We start from the raw sequence: 24,007 nt of genomic DNA, 5'->3' as shown, positions 1-24,007 counted from the left end.
CTGCCCACACTCCTCTTGCTTTAATATCTGGGACACAGCAAGAGCCTACTACTTTGGCATCGTGTCTTATTTTGTACCTTCTTAATTCATTCTAAAAAAATCCAATCTAATTCCTCAAATGAAGCATTTTGGGGAAGAAACAGCACTCACTGGGAGAGAAGGCTAAAGGCTTGGCCAATCTATGGCTCTCATTGTTCCATAGCACCGAGCCAGGGCAGTTCAATTGGTGTCAAACCACATGAATTCCACAGTGTAGATCAGGCATGGGCAAACTTGGGCCCTCCAGGTGTTTTGGATCTCAACTCCCACAATTCCTAACAGTTAGGAATTGTGGGAGTTGAGATCCAAAACACCTGGTGTTACAAGTCAGACCCCAGCCAATATAAACAATTCAGTTTATTGCAAAAACAACACAAAGGAGCCTAAGAAACAACCAAAAAAGGGCTCAAAATACTTTCTCTTCAGTGTGAGGTAACAATGTCCAAAAAAGAACTCAAAATACCCAAACTCGGGATATAATCTGGATTATCCTGGGAAATAATCCGGATTAAAAAACAAACTAAGCCGAAACGGCTGGAAACTCGCTCCACCTACTCGGTGGAGCTAAACAGACATAGGAAAGCTACCAGCAACCACCCACAGTGACCAGCGGCCACGCTATGCCCCAAAACGTTGTTAAAGCAAAACCACATCATAAAGGAGAAGTCACAGCTGCCACATCCGGTCCGCGTTGTTAGGGTGAAGTCACAGGTATCAAGTTCCAGTCCAAGTCGTCAGGGAGAAGTCACAGGCATCGAGTTCCAGTCCAAGTCATCAGGGAGAAGTCACAGGCATCGGGTGTAGATATACCCAAAGGACTTCATTTTGCCTGATCGACCCAAATAATGGCCGCAGAGTCAGGAAAAAATGCACATTTGCTTTATTTAAGGTACATCATTTTTTTTTTGGAATACTGATACATACAGAAAGTACAGATTAGATCCCAAAAGTATAACCAACCCCCTTATAAACCCCTGAACATACAATCGTAGAATGCCTCCCTCCCCCATTGACAAGGTGGTTGTGTTTTGTCTTATTGCAGAGATACGGACATCCTCCCTCTTTGTGTAAACATGGGGGGACCTTCACCCAAAACCCCACACGTGTGGATGTCATGAGAGCAGGTCATAGGGCAGCGCTTCCAGTTCTCCACTCCCCTCTGCAAAGGACAGATCCCCAGAAATTAGGATGTTTTCAACAAGTCCTAAGTGTGTGTTGTGTTGGAGTTGGCTTTGGTAGAATCGGGACGATAGGAAGCTACATCCATTCAAACCCTTGGTCCATCCAGAGAAATAGGTCAAACAGGTTACAAGTAATTAATGAAATGGGTATTTCCCAGTCAACCAAAACATTATCATCATAAGAGATGAGTTTTTGGAATAATCTATGGGTTGCACAACTGCTTGATTTCTATGCCCAGGGAACGGAAAGTTATATTCTCTTCATCTCTAGCTGTCTAATAGAGATAGATTTGGGGTTGTTGTATGTTTTCTGGGCTGTATGGCTATGTTCCAGAAGTATTCTCTCCTGACGTTTTGCCCACATCTATGGAAGGTTGCCTTCCATAGATGTGGGCGAAACGTCAGGAGAGAATACTTCTGGAACATGGCCATACAGCCCGGAAAAACCACAACAACCCTGTGATCCTGGCCATGAAAGCCTTCCACAACACAGAGATAGATTTAAGTAGTCCCCATGAATATCAACCATTACCCTCCCCTCCAATTAGAAATTAAATCTATATAAGGGACTGATCATCCGAAAGTGTCACTAACAACGTTTTTTGGTTGCCTGCTTTCAGATTGCATCAACCTCCTTACGAGTGATTGCATCAGCCGAGTAACACTATTGTACCAATGTACAATGCTTTTCTTTTTATAGTCTGGTCATTTATTTCATAGTCATTGGTCTGATTTCTGCCTTTTTATCACTTTGTTGCAAGTTAGATGGTCTCATGCCCAGAACTAGCTGGTGAACTGGTATTTCTTGTCTGATACACAACATCATGATTTATGCTCAAAGGAGATACACATATTTTCTTAATAACCAGGCTTTAGTAAGGTTAAATTTTGCAAAATATGTGGGGCTATTTGATAATATTCAGGTCATAACAGGAGGTCAAAGAGGTTGAAGGGCCCATGGGCAAACTTGGGCCCTCCAGGTGTTTTGGACTTCAACTCCCACAATTCCTAACAGCCGGTAGGCTGTTAGGAATTGTGGGAGTTGAAGTCCAAAACACCTGGAGGGCCCAAGTTTGCTCATGCCTGCTCTACACTGTAGAATGAATGCAGCTTGAGCTCAGTTTAAGCGCTATGACTCAATGCTATGGAATTCTGGAAATTGTAGTTCCATTAGAGTCTCATCAAATTACAACTCCCAGGATTTCACAGCATTGAGCCATGGGAATTAGAGTGGTATCGAACTTCATTAATTTTACAGCCACCTGCGTTGAAAGGAACCACAAGGTCCATCTAACCTGGTGGTTCTCAACCTGTAGGTCCCCAGGTATTTTGGACCATAACTCCCAGGAATCCCGGCCAGTTTACCAGCTGTTAGGATTTCAGGGAGTTGATGGCCAAAACATATTGGGATCCACAGGTTGAGAACCACTTATCTAACCGAACATCATGCCAAAGCATTCCTGAGAGATCCCATCCCATCTTCAAAGATCTCCAAAGATGGAGAGTCTACCAAACGTAGAGTCTATGTTGTTATCAAAAAGTTCTTATATGTAAAATCCCTTGCTAATACATATTTGGGTGGAATCTCTTTTTCTGAAATTTGAATCCATTGGTTTGTGTTCAAATGCATTCATTCTACAGTGTAGAATGGATTGAGATCAAGGTGGCTCCACCATAGCACTTGTAGCTCTTCTAAAGTTGGAGAGAGCACAGAACAATTCGTTCTAGTGAGAATTTGCTCCTTTCCAAGTGGCTCTAGAACAATGGTTCTCAACTGGTGGGTCCCCAGATGTTTTGGCTTTCAACTCCCATAAATCCTAACTGGTTGGGATTTCTGGGAGTTGTATGCCAAAACAGGTTGAGAACCACTGCTCTAGAACTCAATGGACAGCCCTGGCTTCTAAGCAACATCTCTGCAATGGCTTATCTAGATGAGAGAAAGGAAAGGCACCACAGCCTTTGACAACACAAAGGCACCACAACTTGCAGGTTTCCTTCCAGAGATGTTCCCGGGCTTTGCTCTGGCTGCTAACTTTAGAAGCAATGGTTGGGGTTGGAAGACCCTTCTTTCCCACAAGAGACCTCCAGACTTCACAATCCTGGAACAGAGTCTGGCTCTGGCCCAGGCTATTTGAGAGACCATATCTTCCCAATGAACTTAGAGATCTCCAGGGGAGGAAGTTTCCTCTTTCCCATCACCTTCAGAGACATGGCTGGTGGGAACACAGAAGAAGACCTTTTCCAAATAGCTGCTCCCATACTTGGAAACTCTTTCCCTCGGGAAGCTAGGACGGACCCTCCTCTCTTGTCTTTATTTTTACTCTCCAACTCTCAAACAGAAGAAGGTTAAGACCTTTCTTTTCCAGCAATCCTTTTGCGATTGTTTCCTCTCTAAAATACAAATACATAAAATAAAATACAAATTGATGGTGCCATTTTAACTCTCTTGTTGCTTTGTTTTAATCTTCTTGCTTCTGTGTTTTAGCTATATGGGCTCTACATGTGGCTATATATTTTTCATCGGCTACTTTGAGTCCTAGTTTAGGAGAAAGGCAGAATATAAATAAAGAGATGCATGGATGGAAGAAAGGCCAAGGAACATCAATGTGTGGCCAGGAAACCAGAAGGCAAGAGATACATGGCCTCCAACATTTCACAGATGAAAACTGGGACACATGTGGCCAAGCAATGGCAAAGGTATTAACAAGGAAGAAGATATAAGTGAGGAAAGTTTGGAGAAGTTTGCTTTTGCCTCAGTCTAGTGGGAATTTGAGCTCAGTCTGCATCATCTGAAGGAAGGTGAGGAGGATAATAGAGAAACTGGGACATTTAAAAAGCAGCTGAAGATTTGGAATGGCCAGTTAATAACTGGAACCATCAAATCAGAACATTTGGAGGATAGGAATAAAGTCATGAATGGGAGGTTGGAGGGAATACAGGATGGAGCTTTGTACCAAATCAGGTCCTTGATCCATCTAGCCTATCCATGGATACTGAGGGCCAACTGCCATATAACCTGGTTTTCCAGATGTTATTGAAGGACAACTCCCATCACTTTTGATGATGTGAACTGGGGATAATGGTGATTGCAACCCAACCGCACCTGTCTCTTTGAGGTTAGGGAGTGGTTAAAGGACATTTTGAAGTCAGACATCATATCTGAAAGCCTTGTATCTCTATCCAAGCCCGACTCTCCTAAATAAGCAGAACAAACAGCAGTTTTCCAGATGTTCCTGTATCATAACTCCCATCAGCTCTCATCATGATGTCTAGTGATGAGGAATACATCTGGTGGAGAACCACATAAAATGTCATCTTTGGACACCAGGCCTTGAGATAGACACATGTGATCTAACTCAATATTGATCCATCTAGCTCAATATTGTCAGCTCTAACGTCATAGCAGTGGTTCTCCAAGTTTTCATGTAGAACTTTCCTAGCTTTATCTAGAAGAACATGATGGTCATAAAATGAGAATATCTTAAGAGTTGGAAGGGACCACAAGGGCCATTGTGCCCTGGAGTGCAAATTACTGTATTCTTGAAAGATGCTCAACTTCTGCTTGAAGATCTCCAGAAGTTGAGCGTCCATGACCCTCCAAGACTGTTGATTCCACCACTGAACAGGCCTTACACCCAAGAAGTTCTTTCTAATGTTTAGGTGGAATCTCTTATCCTATCATTGAATCCATTGGTTCATATTCCAGAGCCTGGAGTAGCAGAATCTTCTACATGACATATCTTCTGACAGATAGCTATCATGTCACCTCTATATCTTCTCCAAACATAATCAACTCCTTAGGCCGTAAGGCTTGCTTTCCAGACTTTTGGTCATCTTGGTTGCCCGTCTCTGAACATGTTCCAGTTTGTCAATATCCTTCTTGAACTGTGGTGGCCAGAACCGGACACAAGATTCCAGCTGAGGCCTGGCCAAAGCAGAATAGACACAAATGTCCACCCAACCTCTATTTAAAGACCTCCAAAGTTGGAGAATCCACTCACTTATGAGGCACTCTATTCCACCATTGAACAGCAATGACAGCCAAGATGTTCTTCTTAATGCTTAACTCATATCCATCTAGAATCATAGAATCAAATGAAAGAGTCCATAAGAGCCATTCAGTCCAACACTAACTCATATGATTGACTCATATCTATCTAGAATCATAGAATCATGGAGTTGAAAGAGACCATAAGAGCCATTCAGTCCAACATTAACTCATATGATTGACTCATATCCATCTAGAATCATAGAATGATGGAGCTGAAATAGACCATTAGGGCCATTGAATCCAACCCTGTGCCATGCTGGAATACACAATCAAAGCACCCCCAAAGGATGGCCATCCAACCTAGACCATTACTGTCAACTGCCTGATAGCACTCCATGCTTTAATGCAGCATCTTTCCCCCGTTCTGATTTTGGAGATCCTTAATACAGTAGAGTCTCACTTATCCAACATAAACAGGCCGGCAGAACGTTGGATAAGTGAATATGTTGGATAATAAGGAGAGATTAAGAAAAAGCCTATTAAACACCAAATTAGGTTATGATTTTACAAATTAAGCACCAAAACATCATGTTATACAACAAATTTGACAAAAAAGTAGTTCATTACACATTAATGCTATGTAGTAATTACTGTATTGACTAATTTAGCACCAAAATATCATGATATATTGAAAACATTGACTACAAAAATGCGTTGGATAATCCAGAATGTTGGATAAGTGAGACTCTACTGTCTTCCATCCAGGTAATAACGGCCTTATCGTACAAAGCTTCTGAAATCAGACAGGATTCGGTGTGTTGTTTTTTCCTGTGCCAAGAGCAACTTGAGAAACTGCAAGTAGCTTCTGGTGTGAGAGGATCGGCTGTCTGCAAGGACGTTGCCCAGAGGACGTCCGGATGTTTTGATGTTTTTACCATCCTTGAGAGAGGCTTCTCTCATGTCCCTGCATGAGGAGCTGGAGCTGATAGAAGGAGCTCATCCACACTTTCCCTGGGTTGGATTTGAACCAGCAACCTTCAAGTCAGCAGTCTTGCTGGCACAAGCTGGCACCACCGGGGGCAATAAGAGACCATAAAGGCTATTCAGTCCAACCTCCTACCATGCAGGAACATACAACCTCCAACATATGGCCATCCAACCTAGACCATTATTGTCAATCTTCAGGTCAGCAGTCCTGCCGGCACAAGGGGTTCAAGGTGGGAAGAAGGAGGCCAATGCTACGACAATCCCTTTGGCTCCCTTCTCCTTCAGGGAGAGAGAAAGGCCTTCTTTCAGCCACTCATCCAAGCTGCCCTGAGTACGAAACTCTCTGCCAAAGAGTGACACTTCTCTGCTTGGATCCAGTCGTAGGGTCCCGGGGCTTGGCAGTGCCACTCCATCTCTTGCAAAGGTGTCTTTGATCACGATGTTTGCAATGCGACGCTGGCGCTTTCCCTTCTGCCTCCTGACAGAACGGTGCGCGAAATAAACAGGAAGAAAGGACCTGCTGGGAGTGGAACAGCAGGAGACGATCCAGCAAATGTCAGAAGCAACCTCCAGCTACTGCCTGTGATATTTCTTCTTCTTTTTAAAAAATGTGGCAGAGATGGAACAGGCAAACACAAAAAGAGCCGGGTTGTTGTATGTCTTTCGGGCTGTGTGGCCATGTTCCAGGAGCATTCTCTCCTGACGTTTCGCCCACATCTATGGCAGGCATCCTCAGAGGTTGTGAGGTATGGAGAAACTAAGCAAGGAAGGTTTATATATCTGTGGAAGTTCCTGGGTGAGAGGAAGAACTCTTGTCTGTTGGAGGCCAGTGTGAATGTTGTAGTTAATCACCTTTGTTAGCATTAAATGGCCTTCCCAGCCTCACCTCCTGGCCTGGGGGAATCCTTTGTTCAGAGTCGTTAACTGCCCCTGATTTATTCCCTGTCTGGAATTCTTCTGTTTTCAGAGTGCTGCTCTTTCTTATTTCTTATTTACTGTTCTGATTTTGGAATTTTTTTTTTTTAATACTGGTAGCCAGATTTTGTTCATTTTCATGGTTTCCTCTTTTCTGTTGAAATTGTCCACATGCTTGTGGAGATTTCAGTGGCTTCTCTGTGTAGTCTGACATGGTAGTTGTTGGGGTGGTCGAGCATTTCCGTGTTCTCAAATAATATACTGTATAAACTCCAAAATCAGAACAGTAAATAAGAAATAAGAAACAAGATCCCATTCTTAAGCTTACATGAACCATAAACCCGAATGTGAACTGGAGTGTGTTGCTGTGAGTTTTTTGGGCTGTGTGGCCATGTTCCAGTAACGTTCTCTCCTGATGTTTCACCTACATCTGTGGCTGGCATCTTCATAGGTCTATAGAAAATGAGGCAAGTGGAGTGTATATATGGAATAATGTCCAGGGTGGAAAAAAGAAACCGTGTCTGTTTGAAGCAAGTGTGAATGTTGCAATTAGCCGGCTTGATTAACATTGAGTAGCCTTGCAGCTGCAAAGTCAATCAGTGAGGGTACCGGCATAGAGGCAGCCTGGCTGTTGCTGCCTGGGGGCATCCTCTGTTTGGGAGGTGTTAACACAGAAATGCTGGACTATCCTGACAACTATAATATCAGGCCACACAGAGAAGCCATTGAAATCCACAAGAAGCACCTGGACAATTTCAACAGAAAGGAGGAAACCATGAAAATCAACAAAATCTGGTTACCAGTATTAAAAAAAAACCCCACCTGAATCAAGACAGTAAAGAAAGAACACTACTCAGAAGACTGGGGAACTCCAGACAACAAACAATTAAGGGCTAGTTAACATCTCCCAAACAAAATGCCTCCAGGCAACAACAGCCAGGCTACCTCTATGAAGATACCTTCACTGATTGACTTTGCTGCTTCATGGCTATTCAATGCTGTTCATGCTTACTAATTGCAACATTCACACTTGCTTTACACAGACAAAAGTTATTTCGCCCACCCTGTACATTACACACACACACACATGTATACACCCACACGTGGCTGGGCTATGGCGCAGGCTGGTTAGCAGCCAGCTGCAATAAATCACTCTGACCAAGAGGTCATGAGTTCAAGGCCAGCCCGTGTCGGGGTGAGCACCCGACAATTAAAAATAAAATATAGCCCCTGCTCGTTGCTGATCTAAGCAACCTGAAAGATAGTTGCATCTATCAAGTAGGAAATTTAGGTACCACTTATATGTAGAGAGGCTAATTTACGACACCATAAAAATCACCCAGCTGCCGTTGGAATGAGGAAGTGCCGTCGCAGTGGAGGATGAAGCAGCTGCTCCCCCTGTGGCCAGAATCAAGCATACCCTCAGGAAGCTGGAAGCTGGAGAAGGTTTAAATTGCCTCTGTGTCTGTCTCTGTCTCTGTTCTATGTTTATATGGCATTGAATGTTTGCCTTATATGTGTACAATGTGATCCGCCCGAGTCCCCTTTGGGGTGAGAAGGGCAGAATATAAATACTGTAAATAAATAATAAATAATTTTCATTTTCAACAGAACCTCTGAAGATGCCATTAGTTGCAGATGCCAGAGAAGCAACAGGAGAGAATGCTACAAGAACATGGCTATACAGCCCAAAAAAACTCACAGCAAACCAGTTAGTCCAGCCTTCGACAACACATCGAAGTAGAGTGATTGGAAAACAAGCCTTATGAGGAGTGGTTTAGGGATCTGAATATGTTTAACTTAGAGAAGAGAAGGATGAGAGGGGACATGAAAGCAATGTTTCATGCAACCAGCTGCAGCCAGCTGCAATGAATCACTCTGACCAGGAGGTCATGAGTTCGAGCCCCGCTCGGAGGAGCCTATGTTTGTCTTGTCTTTGTTCTATGTTAAAGGCATTGAATGTTTGCCTTATATGTGTAATGTGATCTGCCCTGAGTCCCCTTCGGGGTGAGAAAGAAGGGAGGAATATAAAGACTGTAAATTAATAATGAATAAAATATCCAAAAGAATGTTATATTGCATGGACACAATGGATCCATGGGTTCCAACTCCAGGAAAAGAGATTCCACCTAAACATTAGGAACAATATCTTGGTGTTAAAAGCTGTTCAGGACAGGAATATGCTTCTTGGGGTCTGGTTGACCATCTGTCAAGTGTGCTTGGATTGTGTGCTACTTCGTGGCACAATTGGGTTGGATTGGATGGCCTTTGGGGTCTCTTCCAACTTGATAATAATATGAGCCCCATCTGTAAATGTCAACTGGATTTTGGTTTGAATTAACTTATTTTGCGCCTGATAGCAGAGCTGAATTTGGGAAACAGATTGGCAAAGATGTCTGCGATGCTCAAGGACAAGAAAAGATGACAGAAGCCGGGATTCAGTAACTTTCTGGCAAACCCCAGTAGGTCTGTTTCATTATTTCGAAGATTTGTTTTCTCTGTGTGTGTTTATTTGCATGTGTGTATATGTGTGTGTTTATAGTGAGAACCAGGGAAGGAACGTCATTAGATAAGATGTAGTTTGGCTCCCATTGGATTCCTGAAGAATAACTCGCAAATCCAATCTATGGCATGCAAATAGAATTGCTCATTCAAGAGGCAGGCCTGTGATTGATTTAAAACACACACATACATTTTTCTTTCTTGATAATGCCACCCAACAAAGGAAATGAACGTCTCCTCCCACATATATATATATATATATATATATATATATATATATATATATATATTAGTGTTTGAAAATTCTAGCAGCATGAAACATTCCCAGAATAGAACCAGAAACCAGAATCCATTTCAATGTGAGAACGCCTCGTCGTATTTTCACACCTCCCTCTCCTTTCAGCTCGGCTTTGCACACGACTAGGTTGGCGGTCAGGTTTTTTAAAAAAAACACCAAGATGCCGTCTTTGGTTTCCTGAATCTTTCAAGCTGGGAAAAATGTCTGACACATCGCTTGAACGTTTGACACATTGAAATGGATTGATTGAAAACACTGGTTCAGAATCGGCGAGCTCCGTTTCTCACTTTCTGCTCTGATACGAAAGGTGTTGCTTCGCCATCCCGGCCCTTCAACTTGTGTCGAATCACCAGAATTAATTCTCCACAATCAGCTCTCCACATTTGCGGGTTTTGTCTTTACAGATATGATTATTGTACAGATTTGATTGACTGATATATCCTCTCTCAAAATCTTTAGGTCCTCTATGGTGACTCAATGATCAGCTTTGGGTAGAGGTTAACCATTGGGTCAAGGTGGAGGATCTAGAGATACAGAGATAACTGTTTTCTGGATAAGTGTTTCTCTGCTTTTTTGGGGGTCCTGCACCTCTAACCCCAACAAATATGGTGACTCAATGGTCAGCTTTTGGTAGAAGTTGACCATTGGGTCAAGGTGGAGGATCTAGAGATACAAGTGTTTTGTCGTTGTTTCTCTGCTTTCTTGGGGGTCCCGCACCTCCAACCCCAACAAATATGGTGGACCTACTGTAGTGTCACCAACCCGAGTCAACCATGGATGCATTCCTGATTATTAGTCCTAACTCATGAAGACCAATGGAATCAACCACTGAATGGGAAGTCTACTTAGAACCTAGAGGATCTAGAGATACAGAGACAAGTGTTTTCTCGTTGTTTCTCTGCTTTTTTGGGGGTCCTGAACCAATAACCCCAATAAATATGATGGACTTACTATAGTGTCACCAACCTGAGTCAACCATGGATGCATTCCTGATGGTTAGTTCCAACTCATGAAGAACAATGGAATCAACCGCTGAATAGGGAGTCAACCTAGAAGGAAATCCAGTTGAATCAATGACTCTACTCCAACTTGGATTAACAATTTGGGCCCATATGGGCCTTCTGAGGCCATAAGGGAAGCAGCACACATACTGAGTAATGAAGAGTACAAATCCCATATCCATAGAGCATAGATCCGCTCTCAAAATCTTTAGGTCTCCTGTGGTGACTCAATGGTCAGCTTTTGGTGGAAGTTGACCATTGGGTCAAGGTGGAGAATCTAGAGATACAGAGATAAGTGTTTTCTCATTGTTTCTCCACTTTCTTGGGGGTCCTGCACCTCTAACCCCAACAAATATGGTGGACCTACTGTAGTGTCACCAACCCGAGTCAACCATGGATGCATTCCTGATGGTTAGTCCTAACTCATGAAGACCAATGGAATCAACCACTGAATGGGAAGTCTACTTAGAACCTAGAGGATCTAGAGATACAGAGATAAGTGTTTTCTCGTTGTTTCTCTGCTTTCTTGGGGGTCCTGCATCTCTAACCCCAACAAATATGGTGACTCAATGCTCAGCTTTTGGTGGAAGGTGACCATTGGGTCAAGGTGGAGGATCTAGAGATACAGAAATAAGCATTTTCTCATTGTTTCTCCATTTTCTTGGGGTGACTCAATGGTCAGCTTTTGGTGGAAGTTGACCATTGGGTCAAGGTGGAGGATTTAGAGATACAGAGATAAGTGTTTTCTCGTTGTTTCTCCACTTTCTTGGGGTGACTCAATGGTCAGCTTTTGGTGGAAGTTGACCATTGGGTCAAGGTGGAGAATCTAGAGATACAGAGATAAGTGTTTTCTCATTGTTTCTCCGCTTTCTTGGGGGTCCTGCACCTCTAACCCCAACAAATATGGAGGGCCTACTGTAGTGTCACCGACCTGAGTCAACCATGGATGCATTCCTGATGGTTAGTCCCAACTCATGAAGACCAATAGAATCAACTGCTGAATGGGGAGTCAATCTAGAAGGAAATCCAGTTGAATCAATGACTCTACTCCAACTTGGATTAACAATTTGGGCCCATATGGGCCTTCTGAGGCCATAAGGGAAGCAGCACACATACTGAGCAATGCACGGTACAACTCCCATATCCATAGACCATAGATGTCAAGACTGCCAATAGGTACCTGGAACCATGGATAAGAAGGAACCCTATATTTTGACCATACTTGGGCGGGAAGAATACCATAGAATGGCTCTGAAGGACCTAAATAGGCCCACAAATACTTTCAAGGGGAAAATATGTTTTGAGTGTGGATAAATGCAAAAGTGGAAAACAAATCAATGGATTAGAGGTTCATACTGTATCTCCAAAGAGCACCCCTTGCATCCCCATAACACTTGGCCTTGTACTGAATGGCAGCAGAAATAATATAACTATAACCCTTTAGAACAGAAGATTTGGGATCCACAGTCCAAAACAGGAACTATTCCAAACTCTACTTAGAACCTAAATGCAACAGGCCCAGGCCCATCATTGGTCCATGGGTGGCCACTTTTCCACCCAAGACCTTTGACGAATGGTGCCTATCCACAGTAATCCCCAGTTCCTACATTTTTGCAGTCCTTCTCAAAATGGCAATAGGATGTGATGCTGTGTCACTTATAATCCACATTTTTTATCAGAAGAGAGCAGAGATATTAGGAGGCAGTACAGGGTTCTGGATTATTTGTATGTGTGTATTTGGGAAATATGTTTATATGATCTAATGCATTTGGGGGGATTTTTGTATGGAGTTGGGGCAAATATTGCCTGAAAATTTATACATTTAAAATTTGGAATGATTGAGGAGTTTTGTGAGACTGCTGGGAGACTAACCATGGTCCACCATTTCCCCATCATTGCATTAGCAGGACCATCTATTTAGTTCACATTTTCTTGTTTGTGGTGTCAGGTGTTGACTTTCACCTTTGGATCAACCACAACTGGAATGAACCTCAGCACAGATAGAGCTACTGTGATCACCCAAACCCAGCTCAACCTCCAAACTTCTCAAATAAGATGCTTCAGAGGTTCAGCAGAGTGGTGGTGGTCACGTGTGCAAACCATGGACCCAAGGGTGAAATTGACCTCAAAACCTTGCAGATGCTGGTGTTTGGACCTCCAAATTCTGAAGATCAATAATGTCTGAGATTGATTCTGCAGCTTCTTTTTCTGGACCAAATTATGGCAAGGGGCACTGTGGTATGAGAGACCATGTGGTATAGTGGTTTGAGCATTGGGTACAACTCTGAAGTCCAGGATTGGATTCCCTGCTCAACCCTGGAAACCCAATGAATTGGGCAAGTCACACCTTCTAGTCCCCAGAAAACCCTTTAGGGTTGCCATAAGTCAGAAGCGACTTGAAGGCACACAACATCACAAGCACTGTGTGGTGAGCTAAACCTTCTCTGAACATCCCTTGGGGTGACCGGTTCAGCAACACAAGTTTGGAGGAGGACCACACAACCTGAAGATGCCCATCAATGACATGGTAGGACTCCAGACACACGTATGATTTGCCCCTTTGTATATTACCAGTTAAGATGGGAGTTTTGTCCTAGAACATGCTCCGTTGGAACCGAGTCCACGACTTGCTCATGAGAAAGGGTGATGTGTTGTTTCTCCTCTTTAGTGTCAGCAACTCAGTCCCCCTGGTCCTAGAGATTCCTTTTACAAACAAGCGTATATTCTCCAAGCAAACCCATTCCTCAACAGATAATCCATTGCTTCAACATCTCATGAAGTCATAGTTGAGTAGCATGGATCTTCGTGATTGGGCCGTGTAGAACATCCAAGCATTTAGGTCTGAGTTTCAGTCTCAAAGCATCACCATTCAACCCTTTAAAAATAATGACGGGATTGGGCGAAACTGTTAGCAGGAGTTGACCATATTGGCATGAGGAAGCAGTCCAGCTACCGATGCAATGTGTGGAGATACAGGTTGTTAGTAAGTGTCTACTCCAACCTTTTCATAGAATGTCCTCCAAGCGATTAAGATCCAGCATTGAATGTTGGGCTAGAACTTCTTCAAGGGACCAGGGTTCAAATCCTTGCTCAGCCAAGGAATCCCACTTGTGACCAAGGGCAAAGCACACTCTCTTGTCCTCAGAGGAAAGCAGTGGCACATTTCTTCTGAAGCAGCCTTGCAAAGTAAACCCCATAATAGGTTCGCCATAAGTCGGAGTTGACTTGAAGGCACATAAGAACAGACTCCAAGAGGGAAACAGCTGCTTTATCACACCAAAGTTGGCAATGTTTGCTGACCTGCCAACATTAAAAAGAAAAAGTAACATGAATTTAGTCCCAAACCATGACCTTTGCAGGGGTCCAATGACGGATCGTGAGGTTTCTTGTGAAGGTTCGGATCTCCAGCACCTCCCCGGATGAGGGCAGCATTTGCTCACCAGAAAAGGCGCCAACAAACAACTGGATGAGATGATGAGTTTCTTTGCTTCTTAAGTTGATGAGGAGGGAGAGGGAGGCCCTGGCTCTCCACGTTGAAAAATGATACACAACAAAGAGCAGTTCAGTCTCAGCTCTCGAGTGTGGGCTCGCTCCAGTTCACATGGACACCAGGAGGGATGTGCTGGCAGAGGCAAAGGACCACAGGACCCAGCAGCCACGGGCGGCCAGCACCAGGACTCGGAGGGAGGCACCGGATGCTAAGTGAGTGGCGTCTTGCAAGACTTTCTCCTCCACAGGTATCTGGAAGGAGACAAACGGAGAAGGAAGGAGTAATAATAATAATAATAATAATAATAATAATAATAATAATAATAATAAAAACTTTATTTTTATACCCCGCCCCATCTCCCCGAAGGGACTCGGAGCGGCTTACATGGGGCCATGCCCAACACAACAATACAATAAGAGTAGTAAGACAAGAGAACAAAATCGCATCAATAAAACTTCAACATCAGTAAAAACAATCATAAAAGTCAGCAAACAATATAAAATGTTAACGTAATGGCTGATTTAACGTAATGGCTGAATCTACTCTATACTTGAGCCCCGGTGGCGAAGTGTGTTAAAGCACTGAGCTGCTGAACTTGCGGACCGAAAGGTCCCAGGTTCAAATCCTGGGAGCGGAGTGAGCGCCCGCTGTTGCTCCAGCTTCTGCCAACCTAGCAGTTCGAAAACATGCCAATGTGAGTAGATCAATAGGTACCGCTCCGGTGGGAAGATAACAGCGCTCCATGCAGTCATGCCGGCCACATGACCTTGGAGGTGTCTACGGACAACGCCAGCTCTTCGGCTTAGAAATGGAGATGAGCACCAACCCCCAGAGTCAGACATGACTGGACTTAACATCCGGGGAAACCTTTACCTTTTACTCTATACTTGCGGACGATAAACTTACATTTATTGTGTTGCAAATCTGCTTCCAAAATCAGCTTTAAGTCTGAATACAAGGTGCTGAAGACAACATTCAAAGTTCTAAATTATTCCCTGACCGTCCTAACCCTCTTATTGAGCCATGGGGATTAAACAACTGGTCAGTGTACACTCACATAATGCAGTTCAATGCAGTTAAACTTTTGAGCAGATCATCTTGGATTGTGAAGTAATTAGATGACAAGTTTAGTTTTAGCAATATTCATTGTAGGATAAAGGCAGGAAGAAAGATTTTTGCCTAAAGTCAAGGTGAGTGAATAACCATATGAATGTGTCCTGATTATTTATTTTATATATTTAAATCCCTCACTGCTATTTGAGTGGTTTTATAAGTATATTCTGATGTCCTCTATATGATTGTTTATTATTTGAAGTGCTTTATTATGTTATGTTTTATAGGCATTGAATGTTTGCCAATTTTTGTTGTACACCGCCCTGAGTTCCTTTTTGGGAGATAGGGCGGTATAGAAATAAAGATGATGATGATGATATGGTCATGTAGAGTCATGACTTATATGAGTCTACATGACCATATAATGCAGTTTCAAGTTGGTAACCAAAAGGTCTTCTCCCTGATCTGTTCCCAACAAGGCTCCCAGACTTGGGAACATCCAGATTAAGGGGAACTATACCTATAAGGCATCAGATCCCATCTGGTCTTGGAAGCTAAGTAGGATCAGCTCAGGTTAGTACTTGGATGGGAGAGCACCAATGAATTCCAGATGTTGTAGATGCCACTCCAGAAGATTGGCAAAACCAACTCTGAATATCCCATCCTTAAGACAACCTTATCCATGGGATTGCTAGAAGTCAACAGGTGTCTTGATAGCATATACATAGTTTTCAGTCTTTCCTGTTTTCGGAAAGGAAGTAACCAATAGAAAAGGCAATAGATTCTGATTCATTAAAGATGTTCAAGCATAGGTAAGATGGCCACATCTCAAGTGTGCCTTAGGGATGGATCTCAGTTCCTTCCCAGGGACTGGACTACACGATCTTCAAATTTATAATGTTACACTTGGCCAACCTTTGCATGCTTGACATTGCTGTTCAGATGGGAGGCAATCCTCCAAACAGGAGGGACTACATCTCCCATCAGCCTACAGCCAGCATTGGGTTAGAGAAGCCCTGGAATGGATTCAAACTGAAGGAAAACAATTAGGAAAAACTTCCAGGTGGCAATTGCTATTCAGCAGTGGTATATGTTGCTGCCTTGGAATCCAGTGGAGTCTCCTTCTCTGGAGGTTTGTAAGCAGAGGTTGGATGTCCATTAGGCTTGTCCGATTGATGGAAAACATGTTTCAATTCTCGTTTCTAAAGTAGGGGGTGCCGGCTCTTCGATATCGAAATTATTTCTTAATTTTTCACCCAAAATTTTCGGATATTTCCGAAAATTCGTAATGTTTCTAAAATGTTTCTAAAATGGCGGGTGTGCATGCGCAATCGCCAAAAAACAGGAAACCGGGGGGGGGACTTTTCTGGGGGTCTCCCGCCCTCATTTCTTGAGCTATTCTCATCAAATTTGGTACAGTGGGAGAACACATTCCACACTCTTTGCTCAACAAATTGCAGAATGTTTCCTGTCTCCTATGATTTTTGGCGAATTTTCATAACTTTTTATAATACACTATTTTTCAATATTTGAAGAAACCTGTTCCTGGTCTGAAAGTCTTATTTCCTATTCAATTGGGTTCTTATCACTGTAAAAGTCCCTCTTCTACTTGTGTAGACTTTGGATTAGAAACGCAGCACACGCCAAGCAATGCCTTGACAGAATTGGCAACGTCCTTTGGAAACTATAAATTGCTGTGGACCCTCTATTGAATCAAATCAATGTCTGACTTTGTGATTGCAGAAATAAAACTCAGCCCAAGGCTTGGGAATAGAAATGGAGCGTGAGGGAAGCAATGCCTTGGCGGGTGCCCCACGTCCTTTGGAAACTATTTCTTCCAATGTACCCTTTAGGTTTGAAAACAATGTGTGTCTTTGTGATTGCTGCAATAACACTCAGCCCAGGGGCTTGGGATTACAAACGGAGCGGGAGGGAAGCAATGCACTTACAGGAACGCAGACGTCCTTTGGAAACTATTATTTTCAAGTCCCCCCCCTTTCAGGATTGCAAAGAAGGGCTGATGTGGTGATTGCTAAATTCCAAAAAAGAAAACAGAAAGGCAAAAGGTCTCCCTCAGGAGTAGATGGAAAGCACCCCAAGCTCAGCACTAGCAGGGACGCAGACGTCCTTTGGAAAAAAAAAGTTCCCTAAAGCCAGCCACAGCAAGGACTCTGCCCCAAGCCCCCAGCCAATTTCCCCCCCAAAAAACACAATATTGAACCAGCAACAACAGAAACACTCTACCCCCAGTCACTTAGCCCTCTCTCCCCCAAGCAAGCAAGCAGCTTCCCAGCGCGCGCGAAACACCCTCTCTCCTCGGTATCCCAACCCAGAATGGCTTGGTTCAGTTGGGGAGGGGATTTTTATAGAGATCCTCCACATGGACGCGGAGGACGCTAGCCCCCACCTTTTTCAGCCATCGTGGAAGTCTCTGATTGGCCAGGGAGCGGTAGCCATGTTAGGCTGCGCTAGGCTCCCATTCATGTTAGGTTGCAGAAACAAAAAAAAATTATTATTTTTTTTAAAAAAAATATTTAAAAAAAATTTTGGAAGGAAAAAATTTAACGAAAATTTTAAGAAACAATTAGAGAATGGGCCAACGATGGTGCGAATTACATTGCCAGTTGCGCCCAGGGAAAACGTTTCAATACTCGTTTCAAAAAACGAGAACAATCCGAAATAATTACGAAACGAGAAACATAACGAATATTTGGACAACCCTAATGTCCATCTATCAGGAGTGCTTTGATTATGTTTTTTCCAACTCTAATGATTATACGAATCTATGGAATGCACGTCGCTGTGTCCTCTGCCATGGCTCCCGACTTCTGCATTTGAGGGCTTTGGATTTTGGAAACACGGGAGCAAAGACTGTAATCCAGCTCAGAGTTTGAATTAAATGCCAAATCTCCATGTTCCCTGTCTCAGGAGAGATTGAGAGAGAGAGTGAGATCCTTCTTCCAGCTGGGATGTAGCATCACAAGCCCCTATCTGTGGGCTGGGAGTGGGCTTGTCAGATGCCGTTTCTTTGAAACCTTCTGTCGCTGCTGTCTAATCGGCTTAGCGCTTCTCTTATCCCGCAGCTGCCAGGGACCCAGGAGTTAAATACAGCTCGCAAAGTTCAGCTCCAAGCTTGGAAGCAGACGCAGACGCCAAAGGCAGCCTTCCAGCAGGGCAGCCTTATCGGATCCTGCAACTTAGACATAACTTTCCAAAAGGGAAAACAAACAAACAAACAAATAAACACAGGAGTTTGGAATGGATGAGCCATTGCCAATTTTGACTGGAAAGCTGGAAAGTTTCTGCTGCGGCTTTGAGTAGACAATCATCCAGATAGCTAGTCCCAGATGGGACCAAAAATCTGTCCTCGCACTTTATTATTGGTCTTCTCCTCAATGTGTCCATAGGATCCACGCACTTTACTTATTAGCCTGTCCTTTAAATCATTGTTGCACTAGTCCTACAAACACTCAAGACGATAAGTGAAATTGATATTAGTTGTTTGTCTTTTTATATATTGTTATAATGTTGTCTTATTTTGTCTCATACTGTTGTAATGCATTTTAATGTAATTACATTTTAAACTGTGTTGTTTGGCCCCATGTAAGCCGCCCCGAGTCCCTTCGGGGAGATTGAGGCGGGGTACAAAAATAAAGTTGTTGTTGTTGTTGTTGTTGTTGTTGTTGTTATTATTATTATTATTATTATTATTATTATTATTATTATTTTATTATGACACAGCAAACAAGATAGATATGCTGGATTTCGTATCACAAAATCACAAGTCAAACACTTCCCAAGTGTCTAGGACTGTGTGATGTATTTTCGGATGATGCGTGCAGATCCCAGCAGGGTGGCCTTTTGCAGTTGGCAGATAGTAATTTTTCCTGTTGTTTTTCATCAATGCGACTGTCACCTGGGATGGCGACATCAATGATCCAAACCTTTTTCTTTTCCACAACTGTGATGTCTGGTGTGTTGTGTTCCAGAACTTTGTCAGTCTGGATTCGGAAGTCCCACAGTATCTTTGTGTGCTCATTTTCCAATACTTTTGCAGGTTTGTGATCCCACCAGTTCTTTCCTGCTGGGAGGTGGTACTTGAGGCATAAGTTCCAATGAATCATTTGGGCCACATGGTTGTGCCTCTGTTTGTAGTCTGTCTGTGCGATTTTCTTACAGCAGCTGAGGATATGATCAATGGTTTCGTCGGTTTCCTTGCACAGTCTGCATTTTGGGTCATCAGCTGATTTTTCGATCTTGGCCTTAATTGCCTCTGTTCTGATGGCTTGCTCCTGGGCTGCAAGGATCAGGCCTTCTGTCTCCTTCTTCAGGGTCCCATTCGTGAGCCAGAGCCAGGTCTTCTCCTTATCAGCTTTTCCTTCAATTTTGTCAAGGAACTTTCCATGCAATGTTTTGTTGTGCCAGCTGTCAGCTCTAGTTTGTAGTGCGGTTTTCTTGTTGTTGTTGTTGTTGTTGTTGTTGTTATTATTATTAAGTTTCCATGTTTGTGACATGCCTGGAAAAGAAAGGATGCCTTTCCAACAACACACACACATATAGAAAAATGCACAAGGAAAGGTTGTGGGAAATGCAAGTCTGAAAAGTGAGTCCATTTTGGAGAATGTTTGAAAACTCTGTACTGAAATTCCATCCAACTTTCTGTGCTGAAACATAAAGACAACGTGAAATTCACTTGTTGCCAGATTCAGGATGAACCTGCTTGTAGAAATTTGAGGACCTGGATGGAATCACACTTGATGTATGACCTTATTCCGTTCTTATTTCCCTCCATTTACTTACCGTCTTCGTATGCTGCCAAAACGGAGGCCATCTCAGTGGCTGTGAGTGGAAATCCATCTTGCCAGCATATGAAGATGGTGAAAGGAGTACGATTTGAGAAGTTGGGTGTTCCCCAACTCTTGTTTGAAGAAATCAGTGGGAAACAGAGTTGGCAGAGACCCCAAGGCCTGTCCAAGCCAACCCTCTCCATGTAGGAAGACACAATCAAAACCCTCCTGGCACATGACCATCCAGCTTCTATTTCAACACCCCAAGAGAAGGAAATTCCACCACAGGCAGAATATTCTACTGTTGAACCACTCTTATTGTCAGGAAATTCTCCCTAATGTTCAGGTGGAATCCCTTTTTCTGCGATTTGAACCCGTGGCTCCATTGTGCCCTGGTCTCCAGAGCAGCAGAAAATAAGGGATTCCTCTTCTTCAGAAGAGGAAGGGGAGCAGGAAAGTGTTCATGAAACAGAGGGTGAGTTGGAATCTGAGGAGAAGATTTTGCAAGTACCCACTTTTCAGGAGAGGCGAAAAGAAACAGAGCAGATACGTTGTTCAGCTAGAATAGCTGCCAGAAATGCAGCTGAGTAATTGGGAACTGCCCTAGCAGATGGGAGGAGACTCAGGGCTATAAAGCAGAAGCAGGTGCAGCCAGCTCTTGCTGGTAACAATCTGACTCTTTGCTCCCCTTGTTCCTGCTTCAAGTCTGCATCTGGGACACTGCTCCTAAAGATTTATTGCTGTTTCTTTGTCTGAAGTAAGACTGCTATTTGATTTGGGAATTTAACAGAGACTAAGAACTGCGTTTGCCCTAAGACTTCCTTGCTTCCTTTTGCATTATTCCAGTGAGTGTGCTGTACTTTATGTTTTGCTGAAGTAAAGCAGTTTTCATTTACTTACCAGAGTGTTTTAAGGCTGTTCTTGAAAGACAAAACAGGACAGTGGGACATCCTTTCCAATAGCTAAACATGACTCTCATGTCCTCTTCTCTCAGCTTCTCTTTTCCAAGCTAAACATACCCAACTCCTTGAGCCAAGGGATTCATAGTTTCAGACTGACCATTTTGCCCACATTTCTCTGGACACCTTCCATCTTGTCTATCTTCTTCTTGAATTGTTTTGCTCAGAACTGAACACAGAGCCATTCCAGCTGGGTCTGACCAAAGCAGAAAACAATGGGAATATGGCTTCACTCAATCTAGACCAGTGGTGTCCATTTCAACCATTGGTCCTCCAGGTGTTTGGAACTTCAACTCCCAGAAATGTTGGCTAGCTTGTCCGATTCTGGGAGCAAATCTAGACACTATCCTCCTATTGGTACAACCTAGGATCACATTGGTGTTTTTAGCTGCTTCATCACACTGTTGGTTCCTGTTCAGCCTATGATTTCTGAAGTCTCTTCGATCCCTTTCATGTGGGCATTTTTCAAGCCAGGTGTCTCCCATTATATCATCTGTGAATTTCTTTTCTTTTGCCTAAAATTTATCTATCCAAACCTTTTGAGAATGGGGCCAGATTTGGTGAGGTGAAAACGTGTAGGGGCCGACCATTCATCCTGACATTCTTCGAACCATTAACATGAAATGCAAATGAACTATTTTATGACATTTTGCAAAATTTCATTTTTTCACACAGAACACAAATAAATCTAATCAAGTTTATACAAAAATCACTCTGCTTTTCATATTTGAAGACCACATAAAATGAAGAAAAAGCCTGTTAGGAAGATTAAACAACCTATCTAGGTTCATTTGAAACATTACATATTATTCACTATTAAATGCTCACCTTAACTTCTAAATTCAAAACACGTGAACAGGAAAAGAACACTTATCTTATTCAGAAGCGCAACACATTGTGGGTTTGATCAAGTCTCTGGTGCCCTTCCATAGCTGCTTTTCTCTACATATCTTGGAAATAGGGACTGGCATCCTGGATTCACTGCACTATTGACATAAGAGCAACCCTCTATCAAGTGTTCCATCGATGGGTGGGGGATCCACTGCTGATTCCAACAAAAGGATCCATTCTGATTGAGTTCTGCACTCACCTTGGTGGGCTGTATCTGCTCGAAGATGTTCTCTCTGAGGGTGGCCGCTGCTTTGTTGGCATTCCTCTCTTGTTTGCGCATCTGCGTTGTGGGAGGGGTGGAGGGACCCAGGGCTGCGCTCAGGTATGTCCCGTTGCCAAAGGCTTGGATGGCATTTTCTGAAGGAGAAAAAGGAGGAAAGCCTGAAAACCATACTTCGGAACATCTGGTATGAAGCTCTAGGTCCTGCATAATGTGGATGCAAGCTGCGTTTCCCTTTGATATGGGCAGGATAGCATCTTCACTGTATTACTACTTCATCCTGTGTTTTCCTATTATGTCTCTCTGTATGTATGTGTGTGATGGTGTATGTGTATGTGTGTTTGTGTGTGTATATATACACACACACACACACACACGAGTATATATATAAATGTGTGTTTTTCCCATGGAGTAAACAACAAAACCACGGAACCCAATCACACCAAATTTGGTCACAAAAGACATAGTCATCCAATCCATGTCTTTCAATCAAAAAATCCTAGAAAAATAAAGTCCAAATAACAGAAAACCCCCAATTCCTTACCATGCATGCGCAGAGACCCCCCCCCCCCCCGGGAACTGAAACAACCAGAGGACCTCATAGTTGTGTGCAGAGCCTGACACCACTTTTTTAAAAAATGTTGCCATGGTGGAACAGCCTTGCAGCTTCAAAGCCAGGCTGCTTCCTAACTAGACAGGTCCTCCGTCGGCCACCTTGAATACCACTGAACAGCCTTACAGCTTCAAAGCCAGGATGCTTCCTAACCAGAGGGATCCTAACCACCAGAGTATGCCACAGCAACACGTGGCCGGGCACAGCTAGTGTGTGTGTGTGTGTGTGTATATACATACATACACACACACACACACACATATATATATATACAGTAGAGTCTCGCTTATCCAACCTCCACTTATCCAACATTCTGTCAGAGTATTGCAGCGTAGCGGTAGTAGTATGAAAAGCAATGAAGCATAGAATGAAGCGACACTTCGAGACGTCAGTAAAAGCAATATACAAACTTTACTGAATGGAGCAGTAAACAGCACAAACAGACTCTTGCAGACGACAAACAAACACAGGACGGATCTGTTCTCTAACAGATCTCAAACCTGACTCTAACTCAAGACAGATTGAACTGATGCAATAGACATGCACATACTCTTGTGTCTGGATCCTCCTTAGTTCCAGCCACACACCAAGGTCATCATAGATCATTAGTGATTAACTCTTTACACACTCCCACACACTCTGGATGATGCAATCTGACTGCAATACAAGCATAGCACAAATTACATTTAAACACTCCCATTACACAAGTCTCACATTGACACGTTCTGTATTATCCAATGCAGTCAGACTTTTAGTAGTCAATGTTTTTGTTTTCAATGTTTTCAATACATTGCGATATTTTGGTGCTAAATTCGTAAATACAGTAATTACTACATTACGTTACTATGTATTGAACTGCTTTTTCTATCAATTTGTTGTAAAACATGATGTTTTGGGGCTTAATTTGTAAAATCGTAATGTAATTTAATGTTTAATAGGCTTTTCCTTAATCCCTCCTTATTATCCAACATTTTCACTTATCCAACGTTCTGCCGGCCCATTTATGTTGGATAAGTGAGACTCTACCGTATATATCTCTATATATCTATATATAATTTCTACTCCGCCACCATCTCCCCG

The 24,007-nt window shown here is 43.0% G+C and overlaps 1 protein-coding gene across 2 annotated transcripts in view; it reads right to left on the bottom strand.

Annotated features, from left to right (window-relative positions):
- Positions 1-903: 903 nt before the first annotated feature.
- Positions 904-24,007, bottom strand: part of gfra4 (GDNF family receptor alpha 4) — a 223,647-nt gene continuing 200,543 nt past the window's right edge. For both annotated transcript variants that reach the window (XM_008117828.3, XM_016996293.2), the window contains exons 7-8: positions 22,294-22,451; positions 904-14,655 (exon numbers count right to left, since the gene is read on the bottom strand). In XM_008117828.3, the coding sequence (XP_008116035.1) occupies positions 14,512-14,655; positions 22,294-22,451 (302 nt within the window). In that variant the 3' untranslated portion in view covers positions 904-14,511. The remainder of the gene's footprint in view (positions 14,656-22,293; positions 22,452-24,007) is intronic.

Source organism: Anolis carolinensis, chromosome 5, assembly GCF_035594765.1.
Source record: "Anolis carolinensis isolate JA03-04 chromosome 5, rAnoCar3.1.pri, whole genome shotgun sequence".
Classification (NCBI taxonomy): Eukaryota; Metazoa; Chordata; class Lepidosauria; order Squamata; family Dactyloidae; genus Anolis; species Anolis carolinensis.
The sequence above is the reverse complement of the archived record's forward strand: the minus strand, read 5'-3'. Positions and strand labels throughout refer to the sequence as shown.